Source organism: Strongylocentrotus purpuratus, unplaced genomic scaffold (genome assembly GCF_000002235.5).
Source record: "Strongylocentrotus purpuratus isolate Spur 01 unplaced genomic scaffold, Spur_5.0 spur5_scaffold_15, whole genome shotgun sequence".
NCBI lineage: Eukaryota > Metazoa > Echinodermata > Echinoidea > Camarodonta > Strongylocentrotidae > Strongylocentrotus > Strongylocentrotus purpuratus.
The window spans coordinates 23,461,870-23,476,838 of record NW_022145600.1 but is presented as its reverse complement, the minus strand read 5'-3'; the positions used below and the strand labels follow the sequence as shown (position 1 = coordinate 23,476,838).

Sequence of the window (14,969 nt, the reverse complement as noted above, 5' to 3'; positions counted from 1 at the left end):
TTAGGTGTAGTAGCTTCTTAAATTAAAAGGTCATTTTTCTTCTAAATGTCTCCTTAAATACTATTTCGTATCCCATACATAGGTCTATATATGTGGTCCAAAACTTCCTACCTTAATTACTTTAATTGAAAAACGCTATAGGTCGAAGATTCTAAATTGTCATGTTCTCAATGGTATTATTGAGGAAGATGATAAATGATGTTTTAGTTTTAGCAGGAAGAGATTCAACAAGTTTGGAAGTCAATTGGACTTAAAGGCTCTCAAACATCAACTTCATCTTCCAAAAGTCCGTGAAGATGTCTTCAAGTGTTGTTTAAAATCATGACTTGTTGAGGAAAAGCATGGAAAAGGAAAAGGAAAACATTAGAGAGTGAGAGAAATTGAATGGTGACATTCAGGAATTCATCTCCTTCAGTTTCGAAACCATAAAGGAGGTAATATATGATCATAAAATAGTTAATTATAAACCGAACTCGATGGGTAGGATAGCATTTTCTTTGCTTTATTGTTCTCGCTACTGGCAGTTTCGAAAGTAATTAACTTCGAATTAAAATTAAATGGTACATCTTAGACACTCTTTGGAAGTAGTATAAATTGTAATTAGAAAGAGATTGAAACTTATTCTTTTATATTTAATTAGCTCTCTGATAATTGATTCTTAATTAATATGGATGGGTTGTGGGTTATCGACATTTGTAATGGGGTAATTTATTTCGTATATAGTGCAAATACCTCCCAAACATTGCTTTGTATTCTGATTACAGGGGCTACATTTACTGTAATAAATCTTCATCGAGCTATTTTTCTTTATTAATCAATCTATTACTTGTATAGTTTTATTGTAAAGGCACATGTCACTAATCGGTTCATTAACGTCAAAAAACCAATAACAATTATACGTGCGAATAATCATTATACATTTAAATTAAATTTACTACAATGTAACATGTTGAAATTAATCATTTGTGATCTTCTGTGGTTAAGTCTTTATTTGAAACAAGTATACATTATTATTAGTGTGTATGCTTGTCTCATTGTCTCAATTGATGATGCTTGTGAAATGCATGACATTCAATCCTTTTCCCGATGTAAAAATCGATAAGTAACTAATAATACATTTCCTTAACTTTCAATGTTTCAATGCATTTCGTTTTCTCTGAGCATAGTGAATTTAAAACAAAAATTCTTTGGAAACATCTAACACTATAGTGAGGAACTGCTGTTCAAGCATATATGCTTGAACAGCAGTTCCTCACAAAAAAGGAGGCCTACATTTTCTTTGTAGACTTTGCTTTTGAAAATACTTTCCCTCCCTATATTTCGCCTTTAAAGTCCCCTCCCGATTTTTGTTGCCTGAAGTCCCCTCATCAATTTGACATTCCCTAACGATGTTGTACACGCAGCACTCCGGAAGCTATAGCTGAGCCTACTTCGCAAGGGCAGCTTCCGCAATGACCTGATACCGCTGGAAAAAATAGTACATGTGGGACTAGGAGAAAACGTCAACAAGCGGGTGGGGCTAGCTACGCGACCGACATAGCCCGCGGCTAGGACCCCGGGAACTTGTCGGGAGGGAGGGGGTGACTCATCAGTGAGTGGTAACTGTAATGCGTGTCTGGGGAATACCTTTCAGTCAAGTTGAAAACCTCTTTTTATCTCCCCGGAGAATTAACTTTATATGCTGTTACATGTAGTCTAGACTTAATGATCCTTTGGTGATAATTACGATCAAACTCGGTTAAGTCAGGCGGTTGTCCCTACCGGCATATATCTACAAAGTTGGCAAACTTTTTTTTTTACTAAGGATATAATCTGAAGTGGGTCTTAAACTCACCAATATGATTAACATTCTTAATCAAATAACCGTCCAAGCTAAAGCAATAAAACTCGTTTCATAAAAGGCCTGCAAACAGACTAAAGAGTGACCATTTAACGACCAGAAATTTCATGATTTTTGTCACGATTTTGCGTGCTGAGTTACGCTCTGTATATCTGTGATATCTTTATCATATAATGAGAAGTGACTACTGAGCTTCCGTTCGACTATACTATACCTACCGCCTGATCGTTTTATATTTCATACCACAATTCTGATCGCTGATAACCATCTTTAAATAGTGGTTTCCGTTTTCAAATTATAGATTCTTCAATATCCCAATTTATCCATCTTCCTTCAATATTTTTATTAGTTCATTCAGTCTTCAAATTCTAACCTCAAAATGACGCGAACTTATATTTTGTTCGTCCATTATAATATGATTAACTGATTAAGGGGAAAATGTGGGATTTGAAAAATTCCCGCAATCAATACTCTGTACAAATTTAACTTTTCATGAAATAAAATGACAGCGAAATGAACACTGCCTATATTGCTTCTTTTTCGCTTTCGAAAGAATAACCAAATTAATGAAAAAGAATCAAATGCTATTAATGCATTCAGAGAAACAGCGTCGGTAGAAGAAAAAAACGTGTTAATGGAAGAAAAGATAAATAATTTATGCATAGATCAAAATTATTTAAAACAATATATTTGTATATATATATTATAATTAGAACAATTAAAACATAAATCTTAAAGAGTTTACTGCCTCACTTTAAGAAGAAGTGAAGAAGTGAACTTCCAAGGATTTTCGTTTCAATTGTTTTAATTATTATGAGTATATTGCAATGACGGGTTATTCAAATTGAAATGGAATTATTTATTCTATTCATATATATTATATTATGTACTAGATGAACATATGGTCAGGAATTACACGTTGTGGACATGAACAGAATTAGGATATTTCTAGAAAATTAATGGAACAGAAATTGAAAACAATCCCATTGTGTCAATTATAAAACCTCTTTGAAAGCTCCTCGGTGACGCAATTGGGTGTTAATATTTCCTGAATTGCGACAGACATCAATCATTGGTTTAAAAATATCGTTAATGGTCACAAGTTTACAGCATGTTGAAAAAGGTTTTGTTTTTGTTTTAAAATCACGTTTTAAGAGACCACTTGATTGAATTGGTTAATATTCAATCCGAATTGCAGAAAATATAGAATTAATACAATAGAGATCGAGTGAGATGTTTACACAGTAGGCCTATATCGATAGATTAGTCTAACGTTTTACTTTCGGATCGTGGGAGGCTATACAAATTGTATATAAACAAGTTTGCTATTCAAATTATTTCCGACACGTTTGCACTTTCATCTTATCGTCGTGTATTGTTGATTTCATATTGTTTGTGCGTGCACATTCATAAACATGTTGCATCATTTAGATCCGATTGCCTAATGATATCCAATCCCCCCTAACCACCACCACCACCACCACCACCACCACTACCACAAACAAGTACATTGCCCCCCCCCCCCCCCTCCCGAAGCAAATGAATGACTTTCTATTTTACGGTCACATAATTATTTAGTATTAGAATTAGGACAACTGCTGAGAAATATTTTTTTCACTCATGAGAAAGGAGCATATGTACTGTCTTTTCAATAATAACAAATAAGAACTGTATGTGATCTACAAAGAGTGTATATAAATCATAACGAACACACAATGGGTAGTATTATGATCTTTGGGATATGTTTTGAGAAAAGATTTTTTTTGGGGGTACCATGTCTACGCTTATGATATTCTTTCTTTTCACGTTTTAAATGATATAACAGGCAAACAGGAGGAAAAGTTACAGCTTATTACTTGGATCTATTAAACTTTGTGAAAGTGGGATGATAGTGAAAATGTAATGTATATTCATAATGGCACCGGAAGCTGTTCGAACAAAGGACGGGTTTCCTGTATAGCGGAAAATGATTCACTTCTTTGTGAGCGTGTGTGTGCGTGTGTGTGTGTATTCAATGGTCCATGCGCTATTTCCTGAACAGCAGATCATCAGTCAAAATGCTTATCTCCTCCAGCCATGCTGTGCAACATACACGGGGAAATAATATAATGTCTCAAACTAGTAGGTCAACAACTGGGAGACTTCAGATAACTTTTTTTCTTTTTGAGATTATGACCCATGCATAATACTCTGCAGACCGATGGCTAGATTATGCGCCCTATATTTACAATACGGGACGTACATGTGTGCCAGATTATGAAAATTGAATGGTGATAATGATTTCTAGACCTAAGTGAACTTAAGCCCTATCCGAGGGACTTGTTAAATGTACTATGTCCCATTTGCAGGCCAAAAAATGAAAAGGTTAAATTTCAACTGCATTTGAAAGATAATACTAATTCAAAACTTCCCTTAAAAAATGGGGGCTTGAAAATATCTTTAAGTGGGAAAATAACGACTCTTAGTTGCTGAATTGACTTAAGAGCTATAGAGCCAGTAAGTAATAGTCTGATTTTCAGACCAATGTACCGAATGGTCGTACGTTTTATGCTGCGCAAAGATTTAATCAGTTAGATTTTGGCCATCACAAGAAGTGGGTTATTAATGTAAACAAATGCTCAGGTACCCTTACAGCTCATTTTATTTATGTTATTACCAAAGAAAGAAAAAGGGCCAGTCAGTCACTCAATAGTGTCTGACAGTGAAGTCTAGCAAGTAAACAGGTTTCCTTGCATAATTTGAATATTAGGAAGCTGCTAACGTTTACATTTCACATATCGGACATATATGACTAATAAATTCCTGCAAAGTTCTACAGAATTTGATTTTGGCTGCAAAAGGGACATAGTATCTTTAAGGGAGGGAGGATTCATGCCTTACCGAAGGGCCCTGGACCTGTCAACTAGGTTTCGAACCCGTGACCTACCAGTAACGAGGTTCCTCTCCGCTTTCACATCTCCTTCGCGATATGAACAAAATGAACATTATTTTATAAAGATAAAAACTTATTCAATTGTCATGATTATACACAAGAGAAGGAGACTCGTTTCTGACAAAGAAAAGTCAATGACTAATTGCTATACCAGAAAAGTCAAGTAATGTAGGTCCGGAATATTAAATAATTATGACAACCAGAATTTTTAAATGCCTAATAATGATGATTATTTGTTCTGTAACAGGACCATCGACCCAAGTAATAGGGCCTAGTCTTATCCAAGGGTCTTGGCAAATATGGATTTTAAGTGCATAACCAAAGGGCTCTAAACCTTCCAACAGGGTAACGAACCTGTGACCTCCCGGTAGCGACCTTTTTCTCTAACAACTGCGCTATCACGTTTTCTTCATGCGATGAATGAATGGAGGACAAACATATCAATAAAAACAATAATTAAGTTATGTTTATCAGTATAAGAAGAGGTGACTCACATCTGACAAAGGAAAAATATTGACAAATTTTCTATCCTGACTGCCAGTAGGTCTGTTTAAGATTATGATTTTATAGCCTCTTAAAATCGTAAAGTTTGATTGCCATGGTCCTTGCCACTTCGTTGATATCGTCATAACAGGTTTTGCCATATACAGTTAATATTTTACCATACAGATGGCGGTTAAATTATTGAAGATTGTGCAACTTAAGTAAGAATTGCGCTCAGGCAAAGCCCTTTCATTTTTTTTCCAAAACGAGTTGAAGCACCTTTGGTTCTCTTTGAAATGCTAAAATGCTTTCTCTGTTTTTTTCATATTGCTTTTCCTTGAAACATGTTTTGCAAGAATGATAGGTTTTTCCTCCTTTCATAATTATGGAACCATACAGGAGAAAGTTAAAATATCGATGATTATGCATACAAGTCAGAATTGCGACCGAACATTACGCTCTCGTTATAATTTTATCATAATATTCTGCTGATAGGCCTGTATGTATCTGATTTATCGCAATGGGTCGAAGTAGTGCTGGGGAGTGTTTCACAAAGGCTAAGCTCGACTTTATAAAGTTGGACTTAACTATGGGAGGCAATTAATGCCACCGGTTGCTCTCACTATTGTTCTCTCAATTATGATCTTTAGATGATATTTTTTCCTTCAAAAACGCATTATCAAAAAATGAAAATTCTGTAGATATGTGACCATGATTTTGTACGTCCCTTGAAAGATCATTGCCAGTAACTGGTGATAGCAAACAGTGGCATGAATGGCCCGCCATAGTTAAGTCCAACTTAAAGTCGATCTTAGTCTTTGTGTAACACCCCCCCCCCCCCTGGTCCGAGGCATATGAATTATTAAGAATCTCAGAGGTGCAGGTTTTCCAGAAAAAGGTCTCTACGTTATCTCTCCTGTGTAATTCTTCTTTCATCATGGATGGAAATCAATCGTGATAGCTGATGTAACTACTACAACATGATCGAAACTTCAAGATCCCGAAGAACCTTGATCTGTTATTCAAAACACAAGTGGTTGCAAATGGGGGGCTGAAGAGCTTCCCTCCTCGTTCGTCAAGAGACAAATGAAATTTAATACCCCGAAAGAAACTTATCGAACTTTTGCATCTCCATGTTTCTCTTGGATGCACTCTAAGCATTGATGATCTGCTTTCAGTTTTGTTTGGTAGGGAGGTCTTGAGGGCTACTGGTCTGCAGTGAGCTAAGGTAGGCGCAAGGATGGGGGCGCACACCCTCTTGGGAGGGGGTTAATCCATGAGAGGACTGCGTACGCGCAGGGGTAGATCCATTGTTATCTAGGGGGCATATTTTTGAACATTTTTGGCAAAAAAAAAAAATAGGACTATCGTATAAGTAAGGTGTTCGTTTTCTAAATTTGAAGGAAAAATCCATAGACAAGCGATTGTCTAGGTTCCTTTTGTATTTCGTTTATTTACTTATTTATTTATTCATTCATTCATTCATTCATTCATTCTGTTTTTTTTGCTTATTGTCTCTCAAGAATGTATGAGTATTAAAAGGGGCACGGGTCGGTTGGGTATTGATTAAACTAAAATTTGATATCAATATCCTTGGGATACTATCCACCAGAATATGTAATCAATAAATGGATACGAATGTATTCTGTTTAACTCTGCAAGAAAAAAATGTAGGCATATGTTCCACAAATAAGAAGAGAGTGGTGTGCGAGACCAAATATAATTTACCTGACTTTAATTCTCCCGTTTGTCACTGGTACAACTTACGGGGTGATTACGTTGTGTAGTTCGATAATAAGTAGAAAATCCAAAAAAAAAAAAAAAATATTTTTAATTATCCTTTTTTTTAAACAAACGATTCCTGTCTCCTTCTTTGCCGCACATAAACTGTATAACTGCTACCTGTTCACGCTAATACCGGTGATCTACAAACAAAGTGCGATTCTACTTTGATCATATCTATGCTCTGATTAACCCGTCTAATCTAAATAGACATGTTAATTTGCGCTGCTTCCCTCTGCATGCGCCTTGGGACGCGACCCGACGACCGAGCCAGAATGACTCCCAGGGGGGAGCAGCGAACCTGATTCACACGATTATCCCTCCATTACCATGTTTTCATATCAGCTTGTAGCGAGGCAAAGACGGGAACTGAATAATGCTTTTTGTTGTGATCAAAATTGAATTAGAAGTGATGAAGTCGGAGGTTGAATCACGACTGTATTGTGATTTGTAACTGAGCCGTACTTTCCTTCTTGATTTTGTGGTGAAAGAGAGAGGGGGAGAAAGAGAGAGAGAGAGAGAGAGAGATGTATAAATTACAACTAGGCCTCATTAATTTGTGTTGGTAAAAGAAAAGGTGCCAGCTATGGCTGATAGAGCAAGGTAGAGGTTGGCTAGGAGGTGTGGGGATAACTTTGAAAGTGTAACAGGTTAGTGACGACCTGAAGAGAGAGAGAGAGAGAGAGAGAGAGGGAGAGAGAAAGAGGGAGAGAGAGAGGGGGAGGGGATGAGAGAAGAGAAAAGGAGGAGAACAAGAGGGGTGCGAGGTATACGGAGAATCTGAGCTTATGCCTTTAGTTCAAATTTGGGGCTCGGAATTAGTATTGTTATTAACAAAATATACACAGGGTATTACGTATAGGCCTATAAAGAAAAACAAAAAGAAAGGAGATATTATGACGGAAAATCTTGTAAGTCATCTGGCTTCTGAAACAAAATCGATCCTCACCCATCAAAATAAGATTATATTATCCCAAAAATACCCGTGATTTAACAGACCCACTTTAAAATGGATGACATGTATATAACTCCCGTTTCTTTTGAAATCAAGTGTTTTTATGACATAAACAACTCTATATAGAGAGTTTCACTTTAGTTTTATTCACAAATATCTAATTACTCTTTCTTAAAGAACTTAAGTTCACAGTACGTAAAATGATAGCCGATTAACCAATATATAATTTAGGACAACATTATGTTTTATGTAAGATTATTTTCCAAAAACTGATAATAATAACCAAAAAAGGGAAATTGTCTGCACCTATTTTGATTAGTTGATATCATGTCATGTTTTTCACTTCGTTGAATTAATTCTCCCTGCAGATTATTTTTCAAAATAAAAGGAGAAACAGATTCTGAACGTGAGAATGCGAAACACATAACTATACACATTAAAACTCTCCAGATATTCACCTTGTAAAACGGAAATTATAGCGGAATAGCTATTGCAAAAAACAAAGATAAATTGGCTGAAGTGAGTGTATCATAGGAGGTGATGTTAGGATTGGCATAACAAATTAATTGAAGAATAGTTTCCGGGATCTGGTGGCAACAAGGTCTGAATTTCCGTGATAATTATCCTCATCAAAACAGCAGAATACTTCAACGCTCGTTATCAAATTACAATATCAATACCCAGTATTATGGGGATATGATGTTCTTACTGTGTTCAAAGGATCGCTTTAAAGTTGGAGGTTTAAACATTATAAAGCACAATTTTGGGCGCATTTATATTTTTCACTTTCATATGAGGACGTGGTAACAAGTGTACCCCCCCCCCCCCTCCACACTGATGATTTTGATCTGCCTCTACATATCAAGAATATCGTGCTGCGATTTAGATCAATGACTTTTTTAAAACCAATTATAATTTTACTTGGCAAACTGCGCAGCCGAGTATGATATGGTCTTAAATACCTTTTCATGATTAAGAAAAATTGTGAACAAAAGTCTTGTTATGCTTCATAAACGCTATAGTTATAAAATATGGACAAGGGAAACACGTCGTTATTTTTTTGTTTCTCGTTCGTGTGTGTTCTATTTGTTTGTTATTTTTTGTCTATGATGTTGTAGTTGTCGTTCCTTTCTTTTCAACGAATGTTATCTTGAATACCATTCATACAAGTGTAACTAGTTTCTAAAGGGGATCAATAATATCAAAGTAATTAAAGTACGATGGTGATCGACGCTCTTACCGGCGCTCTTACCGTAATAAAAAAAACCTTTCAGTTGTTATCATGCAATGGTCATAAACATGCTATTTTCAATACAGGAATATTTTGCCACGCGCACAACTGGTTCTTTAAACTGTAGGATACCATCAAATTGGGTTTAATCGTGATAGCTTTATGCTTTGATCACAGCGGAAGTTTTTGAACAAACAGCAATCAATGCCGTGAACAGCGCAAATTACCTGAACACGAGCTATTAAACCAAGGCTATTACAGAGATCTATTGGAGGGGAATATCTTTATAAGGCATGCCAGGAAGTGATCGCTAGCGAGAAGTATATCCTGTCCTGTCTTTTCCAGCTCTGATGATGATCATCATCATTAAATAACATAGTAACTCAAACAACAGCAACCCACTTGCCTTGTTCACAGCGCGCAGACGACATGTCCCCAACAAGCAGTACAATCGAGGGCTGAGTTTCCCGCCCTGGCTGGCCGGGTCGATTAGGTCGTACGCATGGCTTGTACACGCAGACAAGACAACAATCGACTGGATCCAATAAAGCCCATTTCCTGCCGCCCATTACCAAATATTATCGCCAATAAAAATGCCTTAGTATAAGCACAGGGTGTTAGAGTATATTATTGAGGGCAGGGTTAAGGAGGGCATACAATTTACACGCGGGATATTAAAGCTACAGTGTACATATTTTGAATTTAACAGGTTGTGTTTTTATAGCCCTACTATTCTAATGTATTGTGAAAAGTAGATAAAAGTTACCCTATATAGGTATGTTCGCTTTCTATAAGTAAAATTCATTCTTCTCCCTCTTCTTCTTCTTCTTCTTCTTCTTCTTCTACTACTACTACTTCTCTAGTTATATTTTTTTCTTACTTTCTTTCTTTCTTTGTCTTCTTCTCACATCACAATGAATTTCGAGCGTCAACCTAATAAGTAAGCGAAATAATTTTAAAGAAGAAAACCCAAATTAATATTTTGTACAGCATGGTGTGGTATTAATGGAAAGCACACTCCTTTATTTCTGGCAACATCCCTACTTGTATAAAATGTTTTAACACATGTCACATGGTAGGTAGTCATGTGCCTTGAAAAAAACTTTATGATGTAATAAACTATTCATCTATATTGAATTATCCTGTATGTTTGCCTGGTTACTCTAAGGACATCATTTCATTGACAAAAATATAACATTCGTCTTTTAAAATAAAAATGTGTGATAGTGTATAGATGTCATGGGAGATTTCCGAATTTCATTTTGCAATAAGTACTATCAAGTGAATCTTAATATAAGAATGTATCTTTCAAAACCTTGTTTGAACTGCGAAATGATTAATTTAATAGAATAATCACAACGTACTCCAGAGTATAATGTCATTTTCGAAGTTGGAGGGCTCAACAATAATTGTATTTATCGGAGACACTGTAAAACTTGTTGGACTAGTTAGGGGAAATATTTGCTTCAAACCCTTGAAACAATCTCTTCAAGTTAAAGATAAACTTGAGTTCTGGTAAAAAAAAGAAAATGAATTCTCACAGAATCAAACGAAACTTACACTGAATGTTCAAGATTACAAATAAATGACATGTGCCAAACAATTTTGGAAGAAAATGTATACTGGCTGAGTAATGAGCATAGAAAGACAAGGAAATCAAGGTAGTACTAGCCCCGACACCATGTGTGTTGTCCCATATATATCTTTCTATGTGAGTGCTTGTTACTTTACCAAGACTCGGTCAAATTTATTATGATTTTGATGACTCCAGAACCTTGCAGTGCTCACCAATACTTACATGCTACATGATCAACTGTTTCTGATCCTTTCACACCTTTTCTTTCACAATGCAATCGCATTACCAGTACTAAAGTTTATCTTTAAGTTCCCAGGCATGCATGCCGATGACAGAACTTCAAGATATGGTCAACAACAAATTTGAAAACAACTCTAACACTTAATTTTCCTTCATCCTATTTGCCTTGTATACAACAATGAATGGATAAGAAATTGCAAATCCAAAGGCTTCCTGCACACTCATATCAAACCATTAACTAGGTGAATATATTTATCTTGTATCAGAAGGAAATCCGATGTTACTTCTATCCTAGCTTTCAAATTATAATGACAACATTTTATCACCGAATGAAGATAACCTTATTTTAAATTATTGCATTACTTTTTCTTTCGGGGAATTTTATACTTTTACTTCCTCGCACTATATAACGGTCGTGCATTTATTGTGTGCGTTGGTCTTTATGAAATAAACTATTGACTCATCTCAAAATTGAAACGAAAATGTGGCCTACAATTTATTGAGTAGGAGTTGAACTTGACTGTCATGGTTTAAGAAACGTGCTTTCAATTTTAACCTGTTGAATATCACTTATACGGTCGACGGTCAAAATCATGTTCGTATAGTGTGTACTTTAAGTTTAAAGATAAATTAAAAGAAACAAACAAATTTAAAGTTATCATTTTAAAATGCGATGGCACCCCCCCCCCCCTTCCTTCCAGTATATTCTTTTTGTTTTTATTCATGCATTTCCACTAAATTTGTCCCATTTATCTCTTCAGAAAAATACTTTTGAAACAGAAAATCTATAGATTTGATTATAATTATCATCAATAAAATTACGCATACATAAAATAGGTCCTATAAATCCATGTACGTAGATATTACATGAAATATAATAATACCACTAAACTGTAGACTACCCCCTCTGCCTTTTTCATCTGTATGGTGTCTAGTTATAAGTGTAACCAACCAACAGATCAATGCTTCATTTTTGGAACGTATCATATCGACTATCATTTTTATAAGAATTCGCAACGAATTATACAATCACCGAAATTGAACTGAATATTAAATGGAAACACTTTTCAACTGAAAGACAACATTTGATTATAAACCGAGTCGATCAAAAATAAACAGTTGAATTGACTCACTGGAATGCTTCTGAGGCTTTGGCATTGGTCATTGACAAGCAAGGGATTATCTCAATTAGCATGATCAATGCCGAATCAATTTGGCAGTGATATTTGTCGAATAAAATGGATTTTCTTTTTTCAAATCTGAAACTGGAAATCGTCATAGATGTCATGTAGTAAAATTAACAATATCATTGCAACAACTTTAACGCGTACAAACAATGTTTGATTGGGGTTTGCTCTTCTACGGCTACAGTTCTCACTTGGGATCATGCATGCCTGATTTGGAGAGAACTTCTACCAGAAAATCAATGACAATAGTCAGAGGCTTGCAGGACTAAAAAGAAGGTTTCTTTCAAGTTGGCACTAAAGAAAGATTCGTAATTTTGAATACATTTTGAGAACAACATGATAAAAGTATCATCAAGATATTTGTAACAAGAATAAATCCTTTGAATGTCTAGATTTACAGAAAGTTATTACAGAATTGTTATGATTTTCGGGGTTCTTTTCTCAATAGATGACGTACCCATTCTGATTTGGGATATACTTCTTCAAGCAACGACCCCTGACAAAGTATGCTAGCGATGGCTTTCAGAATCACATGGTTTAAGCGCAAGTATATCACACTTGACGTTTTCTTACTCCAAATATTACCACAGTTATCTGATATCTAATGCAAATATCACAAAGAATTTGAAACGCACACCGAGGCATGATAAGTTCATTTATAGCATACAAAAGTAACACAAATGAATGTTCATGTACATCATGAGGGCCCTAGATCTTAGTGAAATTCCGAGAAATCGACAATTATCAATACCAAGATTTTTCACCACCATGGTTATATCATATATACACATGATACAAGAGAAACATGGGGTAAGATAAGCAAATATAGAAACAGCTCGGTTTCGTATTCCAACTTATTCCTTAATTAAAACAAGTTTCATAAATGTTAGAGGGAAAAAACAATTATTATGTGAATGAGTATCGCACAATTTACAAATTTAAAAGATTAACAATTTCCTGAATTAGCCTTTTCATGAATAGAACTGGTTATCCGGTCGGATAACTGATATAGAGGTATATACTAAAGGTGTATTTACTTACATCTGCAGTAAAATATATTGTACGACAAGTCCACAGTTTTATATGCGTCATTGTCATCTCTAGAGTGCTCAAGATCATGGGAATTTAGTGCATTGGAGAGAATAAAATGTCCAAACTGATTTCACTTTATTAAACGCTCATTGTCGAGGGTTTTTTAAATGAATCAAAGCATCAAACTTAGACTGAAATGAGAGTTATTTCTTGTTAATGAACTTCGTATATTACCATCACACTCTCAAATTTGTAACAAGTTTGCGAATAATATTATTCACTATACCACCTGTCTACAAGTCATGTCCCATAAAAGGCAGTGCAATGCTCGTTCTCTTCTTCTGCAACACTCTTTTCTTTTCTTCTTTCGTTTTGTATTTTATCGTCCTGATGATAAATACCTATTTTGGGGTGTATTTCTTACCTTTTGAGAAGTGATCGACTCTGTCTAGGAATGAGTGAGGGTAATCATTCCTGCTGTACGGATACAGAGCTGTGGGTGAGGTAAATCCAGTCGTACTGTATGCCAGTGGTGCGGAGGCAGCCAGCCCTCCAGGTAAGGCGGCGGGATCGTAGTAAGCTCCGGTCGGATGCTGAGGCTGTCCGTACGGCGACGGTCCGAACGAATGCCCCGGGAACGTGGGCGTAGGCCTTGTCGGCGTCGTAGGGTGAGTCGCGAGCGAGAGAGATGTGATATTTTGAATGTTTGCCGCTCTATTTTGTCCCAAGATATTTTCAATAGAAAATGACGTATGTGGAGGATTGGGATGTGAGGGTGAATGAGAGTGGGTGAGAAAGTTGTGAGGGTGCCCGGCCAAGCTGGGTAATTGTTGTATAGGAGTAGGAGCGACCAGGGGACTGGGGTGGTTCACCATCCCCAAACCACCCGTACCTGGCCCGCTGCTTGGCATGGCGTACTGTATAGTTGACATGACTCCCGGTGATGCCGACAAATTATCCAAGGATGAGGTGCCAAGCCTTACAGACGACACTTTATAAACTCCTAAGACCTGGAAACGAAATGTCTGGGATGCAGGCAGTCCTCCAAAATAGTTTGTAGAGCACAGCTCGACAATCAAAGACACAACTGATTATTCTCCTCGTCGAAGTTGTCAGGACTCCTTATGCAGTAAGGATATCACGGTATAAATAAAAACCATCGGCCACAGGGCATACACTGTCTGTTGAGCCCAGATCCGATCTGTGATTATGAAGTTTAACTGACGACGAGTTATGATCTGTATTTTGTCAGCACCATAAACACGAAGCAACAATGCATACACAAGCAGACGGCAGCTAGCTCCACGGAGGCGCTTCGGTGCAAACTCTTCACGAACTCGCCCACTTTGCAGAGCTGGCTAACAATAGGCACCGAAGTTTTCAGCAGAAGAAGAGAGATAACGATATATCCTTTATTTGGGGGCGGAGCTTACAAGTGAACCACCGTCTGTCAATCACCTGCGAGGCTGATTAATCACCACATCCGGGCTCCCTATACTAGTAACCTTTGTGCGCTGATTGGTTGTGACAGCGCAAGTGATGGTGCGCTCGCATCAAAACTTTTAGCGATACAGATCGTTTCTCTCTTGTAGTCTTTAACCAGACTCTTGTTTTCTATCAGCGTCTCGTTTCTTTGTTATTCCCATAAGGTCTTTGTCTTTGACAAGGCCATTTTGCTTCATTTGTTCCCTGGCTTGCGCTGAATGGTAAA

At 36.5% G+C, this 14,969-nt stretch overlaps 1 protein-coding gene across 1 annotated transcript in view; it reads right to left on the bottom strand.

Annotated features, from left to right (window-relative positions):
- Positions 1-14,604, bottom strand: part of LOC115918645 (hematopoietically-expressed homeobox protein HHEX homolog) — a 41,851-nt gene extending 27,247 nt beyond the window's left edge. The window contains exon 1 of the mRNA XM_030985857.1: positions 13,683-14,604. Coding sequence (XP_030841717.1) covers positions 13,683-14,190 — 508 coding nt within the window. The 5' untranslated portion in view covers positions 14,191-14,604. The remainder of the gene's footprint in view (positions 1-13,682) is intronic.
- Between the last annotated feature and the right edge of the window lie 365 nt (positions 14,605-14,969).